The following is a 13,508-nucleotide window of genomic DNA, read 5'->3' on the forward strand; positions in this document are numbered from 1 at the left end:
GATATGATGAATTTGAGATTTTCATTTGTTGTCATTTGTAATCATCAAAATTAAACAAAATAAACATCTGAAATATATGAGTTTGTATGTAATGTATGAATATAATATACAAGTTTCACTTTTTAAATGGAATTACTGAAATCAATCTACTTTTTCATGATATTCTAATTTTATGACCAGCACCTGTATAGTAGCCCCTCCCTCCTGCCATCTTCCAGCAGTGACGTCACGGTGCGGTAAGCCTAGCGCCATTCTCCCCGCTTTCCAAGCTAAATCAATGGGAACTACTAGACACATCTGCAATCAACAACAATTATTGAAGATTTCCAGAGGACTTCACCATTGAAATTCACCAGAGCTATAGTGAAACTGACAATGCCCACGTGCATGGCAGCTGGATGCTGGAATACATCGGGTAAAAGTGAAAAAAAAAGAGTTATTCCACCTTTCTGATTCCTGATCCTCCACGGACGGGTTGGTCGTTGGATCGCCAACTTGAAGAGGGAGGATTTGCCATCGAACTTCTGGCCAGAGAAAAAACCCGTAATATGTAGCCAACATTTGGAAGAAGAATGTTTTCAAGATGACTTGGATAATAGCGCGTTGTGACAAACACCAGATACAGCACTGGGACTTGATCAACAGCCGATACCACACCGTGACGTCACAAACCAGTAGGTGGCAGTAGTGTTCTTTGACAAACATGGATGCCTCCAGTAAAGCACATTCACATGAAAATTACTCTGAATTAAAAACACTGATCATTTATTGAACAGGATGGAATCATTTCAGATTTAAAGAACTTTAAGAAGTTTGAATTCTGAATATGAGCGACTTTTCCTTTAAACAGCAGCCTGCAGCCAGGTGCTAAATGTGAAATTTGGAGGGGTGTGGGCTTAGGGAGCCCTATTCAATGATAGACTTTTTGTTTTTTTTTGTTTTCCTATGCGATGAGATTACCCACCCCTGCCACCCCCGGCTGCTACCACTGCCACAGACAGGACCCCACATGTCACCACATTATGGATGACCCACCATGACCCCTCTATTGATGATCTGATCATCCTGTAAGGAAAGACTCCCCCTGCAGACGACCTCAATGACCTATCCATCTCAGGGGACTTTGGGAATACTTTTTCCTCTGATCCCCTGTTGTTTAAGTTTATATGTTAGTTAGCAGGGCTCCTTGCACCTGGTCCCTTGGGACACTGTCCTGCATGTTTTTAGAAGGTTTTAGCAGGTTTTCCTGCTTCCTCAAACCTGAGTTGAGTGGGCTGGTGGATGGCAGGCTTCTGCAGCGTTGGCTACCAATGATCTATTCTCTGCACATCTAAACACAAAGACATGGTCTCTGAAAACCAGCATTGAGAAATCCTGCTCCATTGCTTTGCTGTTGCACATACATGGTGGGTCCCCTAGTGGTCAGCTTCAGGTGTTAAAAAGATGCCGATTCATTTTTGAATTTAACATGACTTCTGCAATCACTGTTTCCCAGGAAGTCCATTTAAGGTCCCAGTGAAAGGCGTGGTGGACTCCAGCAAGGTCAAGGTCTCTGGTCCAGGCGTGGCATCGGGAGTCAGGGCAAACATCCCACAATCCTTTACTGTGGACTGCAGTAAGGCAGGCGAGGCCCCTCTGGCGGTGGCCGTCAACGGCCCTAAAGGACTGGCTGAACCAGTGGAGGTGACGGACAATGGGGACGGGACCCACAGCGTGTCTTACACTCCGTCCATGGAAGGACCGTACTCCGTCTCCATTAAATACGCTGACGAGGACATTCCCCGCAGGTACAGACATGTCTGGGTGATACTGGGAACTCTGGCATCTTTGCCCACTTTAGATTTCATTTCTCAGTTTGTATTTAGTCATTTTCTTTCTCTCTGAAATTGAAACAAATCCACTTCAGATCTTCAGATGCATCGTAATCGCAACATCCCTTTGCATTCACATCGTTTATGTGAAGAAAATAAAAAATGGGTAAAAAAAAAAAATCTTCCAGTGCTGCTCTCTGGAACAGGGTATTAATTAACCCTAAAGATCCCATCAAACACATCATTACAACAGGTGAAAATAGCTGCTGTGAAATAATAAACTCCAGTAACCACAGCAACATTTCAGCACCTGACAACTGCTCTGACTCAATGATCACTTTACCTCTGGACTCCTAAGGTAAACCTCCTTGCTGTCTGGCCACTTTCAGTCAGAAATCCTTCAGTATGTTGGCCAATCAGCATCCAGCAGCCAGCTTCGAGACCCACCCCTGCTCCATATACCCTCTATGAGGTTCAGCCTCACAGGAAGTGACGTGTTATCCAATCAGGGCTCTACTTTCTTACTACAATAGACTGAGGCTCCAATATCAGCAGGGATTTCTGATAGAGGCTGACAGGCAGTGTCCTACTGCTCCAGAGCGGAGGGTAGGTGGCGTCCGAGAGGGAAATAAACAGCTGATTAAAGCGCAACATACTCATATTTATATTGATATATTTAATAAAGTTTGACATTGCAGATTTTACCAATAATTTACAGCGGAGTTTTTACGGTATTCAATGAGAAATCTCCACTGATATCTTCATATTAAAGAAAAAAATAGACTGAACATTAAGGCTTATTATAGAAAAATGCTAAAGTTACTGAAACTATAGGTTAGTGCAAGTATATGTTTTCCTAGTATGGGACTGTGCATAAAAAATAATTTCTAGAATCATTTTTGTTTATCGATAATTAATGTTTTTATCACTATTACTTTAAAAGGTATATTTAACATGTGATTCAGGACTTTTCCTCTTGGAAAGAGACTTGCTGCCCATAAAGTTTAGTCATCTGTGTTAAAGAAAAATACTGAATCACATGAATTGGAATTAGTTTTCAATTGATGCCTTCTTTTTGAAAATATCTTTGCTGCTCATGATGGTCATGATAATAATGGCTGACTACATTATTATCATTTTCATTACAGATGGTCATTTTTCAATGTATTGTCAGTTTTGATGTGAGGAGCCTTTGCCGTCTACCTGTGCTGTTCAGAAACGTCAAGTCGATGAACAGAAAGAACAATCTTAAAGTTTCTAGAAGTAGTAAAAACCTGAATAGGAAGCCCTGGGCAGGACGGAATGAGTCCAGTTCAGATCCTTCAATGCCAGCATGTAGAGAGTTATCTACCGAAATAAACTATCCTGCAGTTTGTCCAAACTAAAACATCTGAGATCTGAAAGCCACTAAATCAAAAGGTTATGAAACTTTGTTTGAGCCCTTTTCCAACCGCATTCTCTTCTCTTCTTCAGTGGATTCATGAACTGCTTTTGATCCTGTGTTGTTGTTGATTCATCCCAACCTCCTTTAGCCCCTTTAAGTTCAGAGTGCTGCCCAGTCACGATGCCAGTAAAGTTCGAGCCAGTGGACCCGGGCTCACCAGCGGCGTCCCCGCCAGCTTTCCAGTCCAGTTTAACATTGACGCCCGAGATGCCGGTCAGGGCCAGCTAAGCGTGATCATCACAGTCAGTAACACGCACACACACACATGTTAAAGCGATGTGTGTGAAAGGATGCCTCAAGGTCTGTTTTTTTTTTACCTCAGGACCAGGATGGCAAACCCAAGCAGCCAAATATCCATGACAACGGTGACGGTACATACACGGTATCCTACATCCCTGACCGGACGGGGCGCTACACCATCGTCATTAAGTACGGTGGAGACGACATCCCTGCGTCGCCCTACAGAGTCCGCGCCTCGGCGTCCGGAGATGCGAGCAAGTGCATGGTTACCGGTAAACGAAGCACAAGATGCTCACAACAAAGCACTTTGCATAAACAAGCAGAAGCAAAAGGTGCCATCTTCGCAGGTCCCGGGGTGGGCCCCACCGTGGCCATTGGCGAGGAGCTCGGCCTGGTGGTCAACGCAAAGGGTGCTGGGAAAGGAAAGGTGAGCTGTATGGTGGTTCAGCCCGACGGCAGAGAAGTGGAAGCTGAGGTTCTGGAGAACGAGGACGGCACCTTTGATATTTACTACACTGCCCCGGCCCCTGGGAACTACGCCATCTACGTCCGATTTGGAGGAGAGAACATCCCCTGCAGTCCCTTCAAAGTTATGGTGAGACGGAGGGGGGCTGTTTTCTCCATTTCTTGTAGGTTAAATCAAAGCAACAAATGGCTTCGTTAAAGTGACACCTCTCTAATCACGAAGCTTGAAAATGTGGATCTAGTTTCAGATATTTATGTACATCTTTGTCTGTAACTCACAGGAAAGGGTAAGGGTAAAGACCTAATCCTATTAACCAATTGAATCCAATTTTTAAGTTTTTCCTTTTTGTGAGATTGATGTACTAAGGGTGTATTTTACCAAGCAACACCTCAAGCTTTAACTGTTATTTTCTGACTAGATAAAACAATAAATCTGTCTTATTCAGCCGCCTTCTGGACTGGAGCACAAAGTATTTACACAGTTGTACTTTATTAAATGTTGTCAAGGTTCCAAGTAGAAGACCGACATAAACTGGTGAATTCTCCCACCTAAGCTGAGGATCTCTGCAGCTCCTCTTAGTAGGTTCTCTCTCTCTAGGGCTGCAGCTACTCCATCCCCCCCTCAAAGCTAGATTGATGGACCTGAGCTCTGGGAGATTTTTCTCTTGCAGACCTCTAGAGCCGAGCATACACTGCCAGTTTTTGTCCTTTTCGACAGATTTCTAGTCGTGCCAGAATTTTTTAGATGGGGCTGAGTTTCAGCCTCATTGTGTGCCCTGCTTCATGTAGTATACAACAAGGGTTCGATTAGCCTCTAACAATCAGGAGTCATGAGGTCAGGAGAAAAATCGAACATGTTTGAGATTCATTCATACCTCGTGCGGTGTTCACGAGCAATCCTGCTGCTGAAGCAGAGTTACTAGAACCTCGCACACTGCACATGTGCAAACAAGGGAGTTCTCCATCCATGTTGATGACTGCGACCAGCGGTAGCTCTCAGCACCGAGTGTGACGTGTGGTTTTTGGACATGCAGGTCGCATCAGTGTCAGACCGTACAGTGTAAGAACATGCATCATGAGCTGCGAGCTTTTAAACCCTGTGGTTTTGTTTGCCACTGCTTTTTGTTGGTCTGTTACATGGAATCTCATACACTGAAGTTTTATGATCTAAATATGTTTCTCTGGGACAGTTAAGATTTTTTAAAAGTACAAATAAAAGTAAATAGTAAAATAGAACTGACTAAAACTAAGCTGCAAAGTTTAGCCCAAGTGATTGGTTTAATGATGATCTTTATTATCATGTCCTCAGGCTACTGATGAAGTCCCTATCAGGGAACAGCAGATGGCGAAACAGAGACACGCTGGTCCCCCTAGAGCTGGCTTCCAGCCATGGGTACCCCAATACACACATAAACACAGACACGCACAAACACACATGCAATTTTATCCATATTAGGAATTTACATAAATTCAGTTATTCCATGTGTGCGTAGCCCCAGCGGCTACCCCTAACACCGAACAGCTACCCCGGAACCCTAACCAAAAGATAATTGGCAATAGGGCTTTAAACCAAATCCCTAAAATTAAACAATGGCGGCCTGCCACATTAGGACCAGACTCTGTTCTTCATAAGGCCTGTTGGAGCATTTTCTAAGGACCAACAGGCCTTATGAAGAACAAAGTTTTGTAAATAGGCATCTTAAAGAAGTTTCCAGACGTTATTGTTGTTATAACAATTTATGTCCTAACTTTATGGGGACTTGGCATTGTCTTCCATTCATTCCATATTCATTTGTATGGCCTAACCCAGATGCTCAACCTAACGCCAACCTTTTCCAAGACACACCTAACCCTAAACCCCAATCCTGGAAGAGAACCTTTTCTCATAGCAACCAGTGTTCTGGTTCCCATGAGGAGCTGCAAGTCACCACAAAGTAGCATATTCCTACAAAATTGGCCTTCTGTCCCAAAGCAAGGGTAAAAAATGCTCACAAACGCGCATTTTTGTCTTCCTATATGTAATGATGACCATAAGTTGACTCCCACTGACTTCCTTTGATTCCAACTCCTTCTGAACACTGAAAAGAGTTAGATAATGTTTAGCTTTGCCCATTAGCTACACATACCGTATTTTCACGACCATAAGGCGCAGTCTCAGTTATGTGTGCTATTACTGTATTTAACACACAGATAAGGCGCACCGGACTATAGGGTGCGGGTTTTATATACCGGTAAATGTCCTCTACTACGTTTAAATACCTCTACTGCGTATTTAAAAATAGAGCTGGAGCTAAACTGGGTATGTTTGTGTTTTATACATGTTTTATTACAAAGTATTAATTAAACCTGTGAGACGGACACATCGCTGATGACACAGAGCGCTATGATCACTCCTTTGAAAAAGTTTATTGACGCATAAATTAACTTAAAATGCAGAAATCTGCCGGCAGAATATGTTGGCTTTTATTATCTCGGTGCCTGCAGTTTAGATTATTTAGATGAAAAACACCTACTAGCCGCCGCCGTGAACCGCGAGGAGGCGACCCGGCCAGAGGCTGCTGTTGAATGGGATTCCTACTGTCGGCGCGGCGCTGGTATGTGGGGGTCTGAGCGGCTCCGACAGAAATAATACTGGAAGGCAGGATGGTAATCTGGATGAACTGACTGCACTGATTAAGTTTTCAGGTGTATTTTCTCACTTAAAAACATATTAAAACTACTTTATTCCCACTGATCACAGCAAATATAGCTGCAAGGCAGAGAAAAGATAGATTAGCTCCGCCCAACGCGCGTCAGACACACTTTGCACTGCGCAGCCAGAGCAGCAAAGCTGCTTCAGCCGCGCGTCAGAACTAACTGGTACAAGCAGCAAAGAAAACCACCTGGTCTCCTTACATTCACCTGCCTCAGCCACTCTTCCATCACCTCCTCAATGAGGAGACGAGGAGTTCTGCATAAAGCACATACCTGTTCTTTTATACACAATCCACCCCCACACTTCCCCCTTTATCGTTCTCATGGCGGTCTCAACAACGTCCGCAGTAACAACACACATAGGGCGCACCGCACATTTTTAAGGAAAAAAAAAGACGTTTATATGCGCCTTTGAGTCGTGAAAATACGGTAATTGAGTTTTGGTCATATGCGTCTTCCAACTGATGTGTGACCAAGAGTTACACCCAGAAATGTATGCTGCTATACTCGTTTTATCAGGGCATTTTTAACTTTCATTTGGACATACAATGAAGTCAAAAACAATTAATATAGTTTTTGCTACATTCAATGATGATTTTTTTATTGAACCCCCTTTTTTAACTTACCCTTTTCATTATTAATCTGGATCAAAAGTTGCTTAATGTTTCCCCAGAGCATATTATTTTAGTGTCTCTCTCTCTCCCTTAGATTGGATTTTATCCAGTTTGCTTCCATTTTCTGTAATAAGATGTCGTGCTTAATTGTATCAAACGCTTTTTTTAAGCCTATGAAAATTCCCATTTATCATATTATATATGATTTCTTCTTTAAGTTTTGATAGTGCTATTGAAATAGACCGGTTAGTGAAGGCCACCAAAAAGTTTATGTTATGGCAGAGACCAAGAGAGCCCAACCAGAAATGGCCTCAACAGCACCTCAACATCTCCCCCAAGGAATTAGCTCAACAACCTACTACAGCTGAAAGACCTTAATTTGTCATCTTGAACTTAGCTACATCCTGTTCTGGGTGTTGTTCCGATTTGAAACACTAGTTGACTTACTACTCCTTTACCTTAAAGTGAGTTTCCATCCTATTCTTTAGCCCAGCAGAAAAAAATAAAGTGAGGACCAGCAGGTTCTCAATTGGATGATTAAAATTAGGGAGAATCGTCCTCACTCCAATGCCAAGACAGAGCACACACTCTTTTTTTTTTTTTTTTTTTTTATGTTGCAGGTGAACGGCTGCAGGTGTAGCACTAACCTGGCACTTTCTATTTCCAAGTTCCCTCACTGGGCTGCATTTCCCTTTATCACCTCATTGCTTCCCTTTGCCTCTCAGCCAATGGGATGGCAGCATGGTGGAATAGCTGTGGAGGCTTTACTGGCTGCATCATTATCATCATCGCTACACTTGTCTTCCTCCTTACTGCTTCACTGCTCTGCACCTCCTATAATGCTCCTGTACGGGCAGCATGCTTCCAGTACAGTTCTAGAGCGTGTTGTTGATTCCTTGTCTACCTGCTTGTCCTCCAGGTGACATCAGAAAACTACCAGCCAGTCAGCAGCAACCTGAATGGCAGCGGCTTCAGACCATTTGACATGATCATACCGTTCTCCTTCAGGACAGGAGAAATCACTGGTACATGTTCTGGACAAAACATATAGATTGTCGCTGGAAATGTTAATGCATGTGGTGTAATATGTAGATGAATGCACATCTGGAATAAAAGGGGCTTAAATTAGACACTGAAGAGGCAGGAGAGGAGATGATCCCTTTACTCTGCTATGGTTCCCTCTCCAGGGGAGGTGTTGATGCCTTCAGGACAATCTGCCCAGCCTGTGATCACAGACAACATGAATGGGACGGTGACTGTTCAGTACTCGCCCACTCAGGCCGGCCTGCACGAGATGCACATCAAGTACAATGGCACACATATCCCAGGTCGGTACTGGTATAGTAAATGTGACCACCGGCGGTCATATTTTCACATTACATGTCACCATATTTTGGTCCCATTTAAAAGCAACATATGTAAGGGTTCCTAAAGGACGTCATAAGGAGACATGTAATGTTGAGCTCTGATAACTATGTTGTTTATTCATACCAACAGATCTGTAAGAATGACCTCATATTCATACCCACAGTGTACCAATCAGTCTTGACACACTGATTGGCATGTTTAATGTCGTATGGAACTCATATTTAAATGTCAAATCATTCTGGCTTAAACATCTATATAAATGTTCTCTTTATCAGACCAAAATGTCTTAAAATCAGTTTTTTTTTTGTCGTTATCTTCTGCAGGCCAGTTAGTTCTACGTCAGCCTGAACACCTAAATTCAGCCAATCATATATCAACGGTCATCTGTCAATAGGGTTGGGAATTGAAAAGATTTTCACGATTCCGATTCCCTTTTCGATTCTATGAAACGATTCGATTCTTAATCGATTCTTTTTTCGATTCCAATTTGGGGGAAAAAGGAGAACAAACAGTTTGATTATCAGAATCAACTTTGTTTACTTAACTATTGCACAATCTTACAAACTCAAAAAGATCAAGATGTCCACAGGAAATGTGAAACTGGAGTAACATCTGTGTTTAAATGAAAAATGAATAGAAGAACAAACTTAATAACCAACAATGTCTAATAACAAATGATGGGATAATAACCTATTTTAAATAACAAAAAATACTAATTATAAAACAGTAGTAGGGAAAATTAACAGTTCTTTTGCAGAAAGATGAGCATATCTGCTTTTTCTGGAAGGATACGGGATCTTTCAGCGCTTATGGTGTCTCCAGCCGTGGAGAACACCCTCTCAGATGGGGTGGAGGAAGCCTGCACACAGAGGTAGTTTTCAGCCAGTCCAGATAGCAAGGGCAGCGTATCTTGCTTGTTCCACCACCACAGTGTGGCGCTATCCCTGCAGGGGATGGAGGGCAAGCTTTTATAGAGCTGGATTTCCTGATCTACCCTCTGGGCTAAGGAAAGACGGGGCTTTGATTCACAAAGTGACCGCAGCACGTTGTCTTCCTCCTCGAATAGTTCTTCCAACTTGCGTAACTTGCGTAAGTTGCGTAACTTACGTAAAAAACGTGACGTAAGTCGTGCTCCCCAGAGCCGGCGCTCTCGGCTCTGGTGCTGCGGGAATCGAAAAAAGAATCATTCAGCGAGCTGCCAAACGATGCCATGGAATCGAAAAATACGGAACCGGTTCTGAACAGGAACCGGTTTTCGATTCCCATCCCTATCTGTCAATCACATTTTTTCGGTCATAGCATCTTGATTCATATGTCGCCGCTAATATATGCAACGGTTGAAATCAGAATCCTTTCCCATTGAGTTGCGTCCCAGTGTTCACGGGGATGGACGTCTGTAACTTCAGCAGGCGTAGAGCTAACAGAACTGGCAGCGTTGCGAGGCAAGGGCTCGAACATGTACGGCTGGAAGCCTTCTACACCAAACCAAGCTTCTGCCGCCCTGGCGTCCTCTTCCACAACATCTTCGTCCCCGCTTTCCTCCTCTAAATAAAAAATGGATGACGGAGGAGACTCATCCACGACCTCCGACACTAAACTCTCCTCCTCTTGCATGTTTCCGCTGTCCATAGCGTTCCTTGACAGCGTCGTTTCTAAGTCACCAATTTAGTGCTACTTGGTCCCAATGGAATTTCCCATTGGAAACCTACTAGCATTAAGTTGGTAACTAGTTAGCAAGACTCTTCCGTGACATCGCCCACAACCAAACTTGCTTGCAAACCTTCCGCCGCAACATTCTTCACCCTTGATGAACGACCAATCACATTCACTTTATTCTCTCGTGTAAAGTCGGGCACCTCTCGGGAGAATTTGCAAATGCAACAGTTGGAACAGCCGTTTCTCCACTACTTCAATGATTCCTGAGCTGGACATTTGAGTTTGGAGACACCTGCTGTCCAGCGACGGAACTACAACCTGTTCATTCACATACGTAGAAACATGCAATTTAAAATGGGAAACCGTTTCCAGTGCAGATGTATTCGTTTTAAAGGCCGCGCCTTTATTCCTTCTATTCAAATATTCAGAAGGAAAGGTTAGATCGAAGGCAGGAAGGATTCAATGTCTATTTTCCTTGCAGAGTCGCCTCTTCAGTTCTTTGTCAACGACACCAGCAGTCCCAATGTCACGGCCTACGGTCCTGGACTGAGCTACGGCACCGCCAACAAGGTGGCAATGTTCACCGTTTTCACAGACGATGCCTCTGAAGGTACAGCAGCTACAGGAGAGATTTGTCACCTCACATAGATACATTTCTTAAGCTTCAGTTTTGCCTGTTTGAGTGTATGTTACTTAATAACACCTCTTTGTCCAGGAGGTCTGGACCTAGCTATTGAGGGTCCGTCCAAAGCGGAGATTAGCTGCGTGGATAACAAAGACGGAACATGCAGCGTCAGCTACCTTCCCACGCTGCCCGGAGATTACAACATCCTGGTTAAATACAACGATGATCACATCGAGGGCAGCCCATTTACTGCAAGGATCACCGGTCAGAACCCGCATCAACACACTCATGACCAGGCCCATATTGTTCAGAGACAAACTGAAAATTTTTTCCTCTGAAGCTTCATTCCTACAGCAGGCCGTCCAATGAAGGAGCAGCAGTAGGGAAAGGCCATGAAATGACGATAAAGAAAATTAAGCACTGTTTGCTAAAAAAGGTTAACCAGAACATTTTCCAGTTTTTAGGTTGCAGATGTCTCACCGATTCATTTTTGTTTTTTTATTTTCAGTAATGATCAGTGACATCATCATTACTGTAAAATGTTCTTCATCATTTAGTGAGAAATCAGCCAGATGGGCACTGGATGGTCATCTAGATATTAGCATGCTCAGTGGTCCTTAGCAACATCTAACCTAGTTGAACCTTCATCCAGTTCATATAAAGATGTTTTGTGACGATGCAGAAATCTATTTTTATTTCTTGTATTTTGTTAAACGGAGAATTGTGATCTATGCATTAACTTCAGAAGGTGGAGCAATGCATTGTGGCAGGTTATAGCTCCAGTGCTCATTCATATGACATAATTCTTTCTCCTCCTGTCTCGGGCCTCCAGAGGACAACCAGCGCCGCTCGCAGGTCAAACTGGGCTCAGCAGCAGATTTCTGTCTGGACATCAATGAGAGCGACCTGAGTGTGCTGACCGCCAGCATCAGATCGCCTTCAGGACAGGATGAGCCCTGCCTGCTAAAGAGGATGGCAAACAACCACATTGGTAACACTCACAGCTTTGTTTTCATTGGCTTACATTAAGACCCTCACTCTAAGCCTGCCCATTACCAACATGGGCCTAATCCTGACTCAAACCGAATCCACACCTTAGTCCTAAACCTAACCCCAGCTCAAAGGACAGCAGTTGAATTACCCCATATTGTAGGTAGAACACACCCAGCAGTCTGCTTATTGTCATTTACCTCGGCAGGCATCTCCTTCATCCCTCGGGAGGTGGGTGAGCACCAGGTCAGCATACTGAAGAATGGCCACCATATCGCCAACAGCCCCATCACCATCATGGTGGTCCAGTCTGAGATCGGAGACGCCGGACGAGTCAAAGTTCACGGAGACGGTCTGGTGGAGGCCAGCACCTTCACCAACGCTGACTTTGTAGTCGACACACGGGAGGCGGGTCAGTTCAGCGCTCTGTCTGATGGCGCCGACATGGAGCCCTTCACCCTAAACACGGGATCTGTGTCTCTGGACAGGTTATGGTGGTCTGGCTCTGTCCATTGAAGGTCCTAGCAAGGTGGACATTCAGACAAAGGACATGGAGGATGGGACGTGTGGAGTCACCTACTGCCCCACTGAACCTGGAAACTATATTGTGTCCATCCGCTTTGCAGAGGAACACGTTCCAGGCAAGAACAGCTAGAAATGACGCTCAGAGCTGCAGATATCCTGCTGCAGGCTAGAGCATTGATCCAGCTGTCCGCGTTTTATCAACAGGAAGTCCGTTCACAGTGAGGGTGACCGGTGAAGGTCGGATCCGGGAGAGCATCACCCGGCGTCAGAAGGCGGCATCTGTTGTCAGCGTCGGCGGTGTGTGTGACCTCAACCTGAAGATACCCGGTAAGAGGCCCCTCAGATGATGAATGGTTCCTCCGATCGCCAAGTTTGTCCGACAACGTAGGACATGACAGCGAAAAAGAGCGGGGATCTAGGAGGAAAAAGGGTCCCAGCGTTTTCGCGCACCTCGCTCTTCTAGCTGGTCAAACTTCACGAGTTGTTTTCCACATTTTCGTTCATAAAAAAACCAAGCCAGCCTCATGTCAACGGCGCTGTCTGTGGAAGGGGGCGGGGACATCTTTTTACTCACTGCGACACCTACACAGATGACATAGTTTCAAAGTATAAATCAGCCTTTAGCCCACGTACCTTTGTCTACCTCATGTTGTGTGACAGGTTCTCATACTTCTCAGCCCGGTACCAGGTGGCCTGGATCAGAACTTCTCAGCCTGGTTTCCTACTTTATTCTTTTTCAGTCAGACTTCTAGTGTCTTTAGTGTCTTTTGTGTTTATCTTTTTCTTTCTTCCCATCTTCTTCATCTCTCTTGATCCTCAGCTTCTCTTTATTTACTCTTTCTGTCCTCTCTCTCTCCACTCTTCCCTTCTTCTTTCCTTTCCAGCTAGTTGGTTCCTCCTGGTCTTGTCTCAGCAGCGCCTTTCACGCTCTACCTTCTGCTCTAACCGCTCCCTCTGGTGGTGTGGAGGTCGAGTTGGTTGTCCCTCCGCTGACTCCCAGGATCAGAGCTCCTCTCAGAGCGGGGTGCGCCTCATTTCTGGTCTGTCTGGTCTGGTTCTCGGGGGAGCAGCAAGGG

General features: G+C 44.4%; 1 protein-coding gene across 4 annotated transcripts in view; it reads left to right on the forward strand.

The window, feature by feature from the left end:
- Positions 1 to 13,508, forward strand: part of LOC119799067 (filamin-B) — an 88,983-nt gene that overhangs the window by 58,316 nt on the left and 17,159 nt on the right. For 2 of the 4 annotated variants that reach the window (XM_038308760.1, XM_038308762.1), the window contains 13 exons: positions 1,496 to 1,787; positions 3,344 to 3,497; positions 3,578 to 3,767; positions 3,843 to 4,090; positions 5,270 to 5,353; positions 8,188 to 8,293; positions 8,456 to 8,596; positions 10,774 to 10,902; positions 11,008 to 11,181; positions 11,750 to 11,908; positions 12,116 to 12,319; positions 12,396 to 12,548; positions 12,637 to 12,759. In XM_038308760.1, coding sequence (XP_038164688.1) covers positions 1,496 to 1,787; positions 3,344 to 3,497; positions 3,578 to 3,767; positions 3,843 to 4,090; positions 5,270 to 5,353; positions 8,188 to 8,293; positions 8,456 to 8,596; positions 10,774 to 10,902; positions 11,008 to 11,181; positions 11,750 to 11,908; positions 12,116 to 12,319; positions 12,396 to 12,548; positions 12,637 to 12,759 — 2,157 coding nt within the window. The remainder of the gene's footprint in view (positions 1 to 1,495; positions 1,788 to 3,343; positions 3,498 to 3,577; positions 3,768 to 3,842; positions 4,091 to 5,269; positions 5,354 to 8,187; positions 8,294 to 8,455; positions 8,597 to 10,773; positions 10,903 to 11,007; positions 11,182 to 11,749; positions 11,909 to 12,115; positions 12,320 to 12,395; positions 12,549 to 12,636; positions 12,760 to 13,508) is intronic. The other 2 variants (XM_038308761.1, XM_038308763.1) reach the window with 1 other exon arrangement.

The sequence above is a fragment of the Cyprinodon tularosa genome, unplaced genomic scaffold, assembly GCF_016077235.1.
Source record: "Cyprinodon tularosa strain WSP-4 unplaced genomic scaffold, ASM1607723v1 ctg647, whole genome shotgun sequence".
NCBI classification, from domain to species: domain Eukaryota; kingdom Metazoa; phylum Chordata; class Actinopteri; order Cyprinodontiformes; family Cyprinodontidae; genus Cyprinodon; species Cyprinodon tularosa.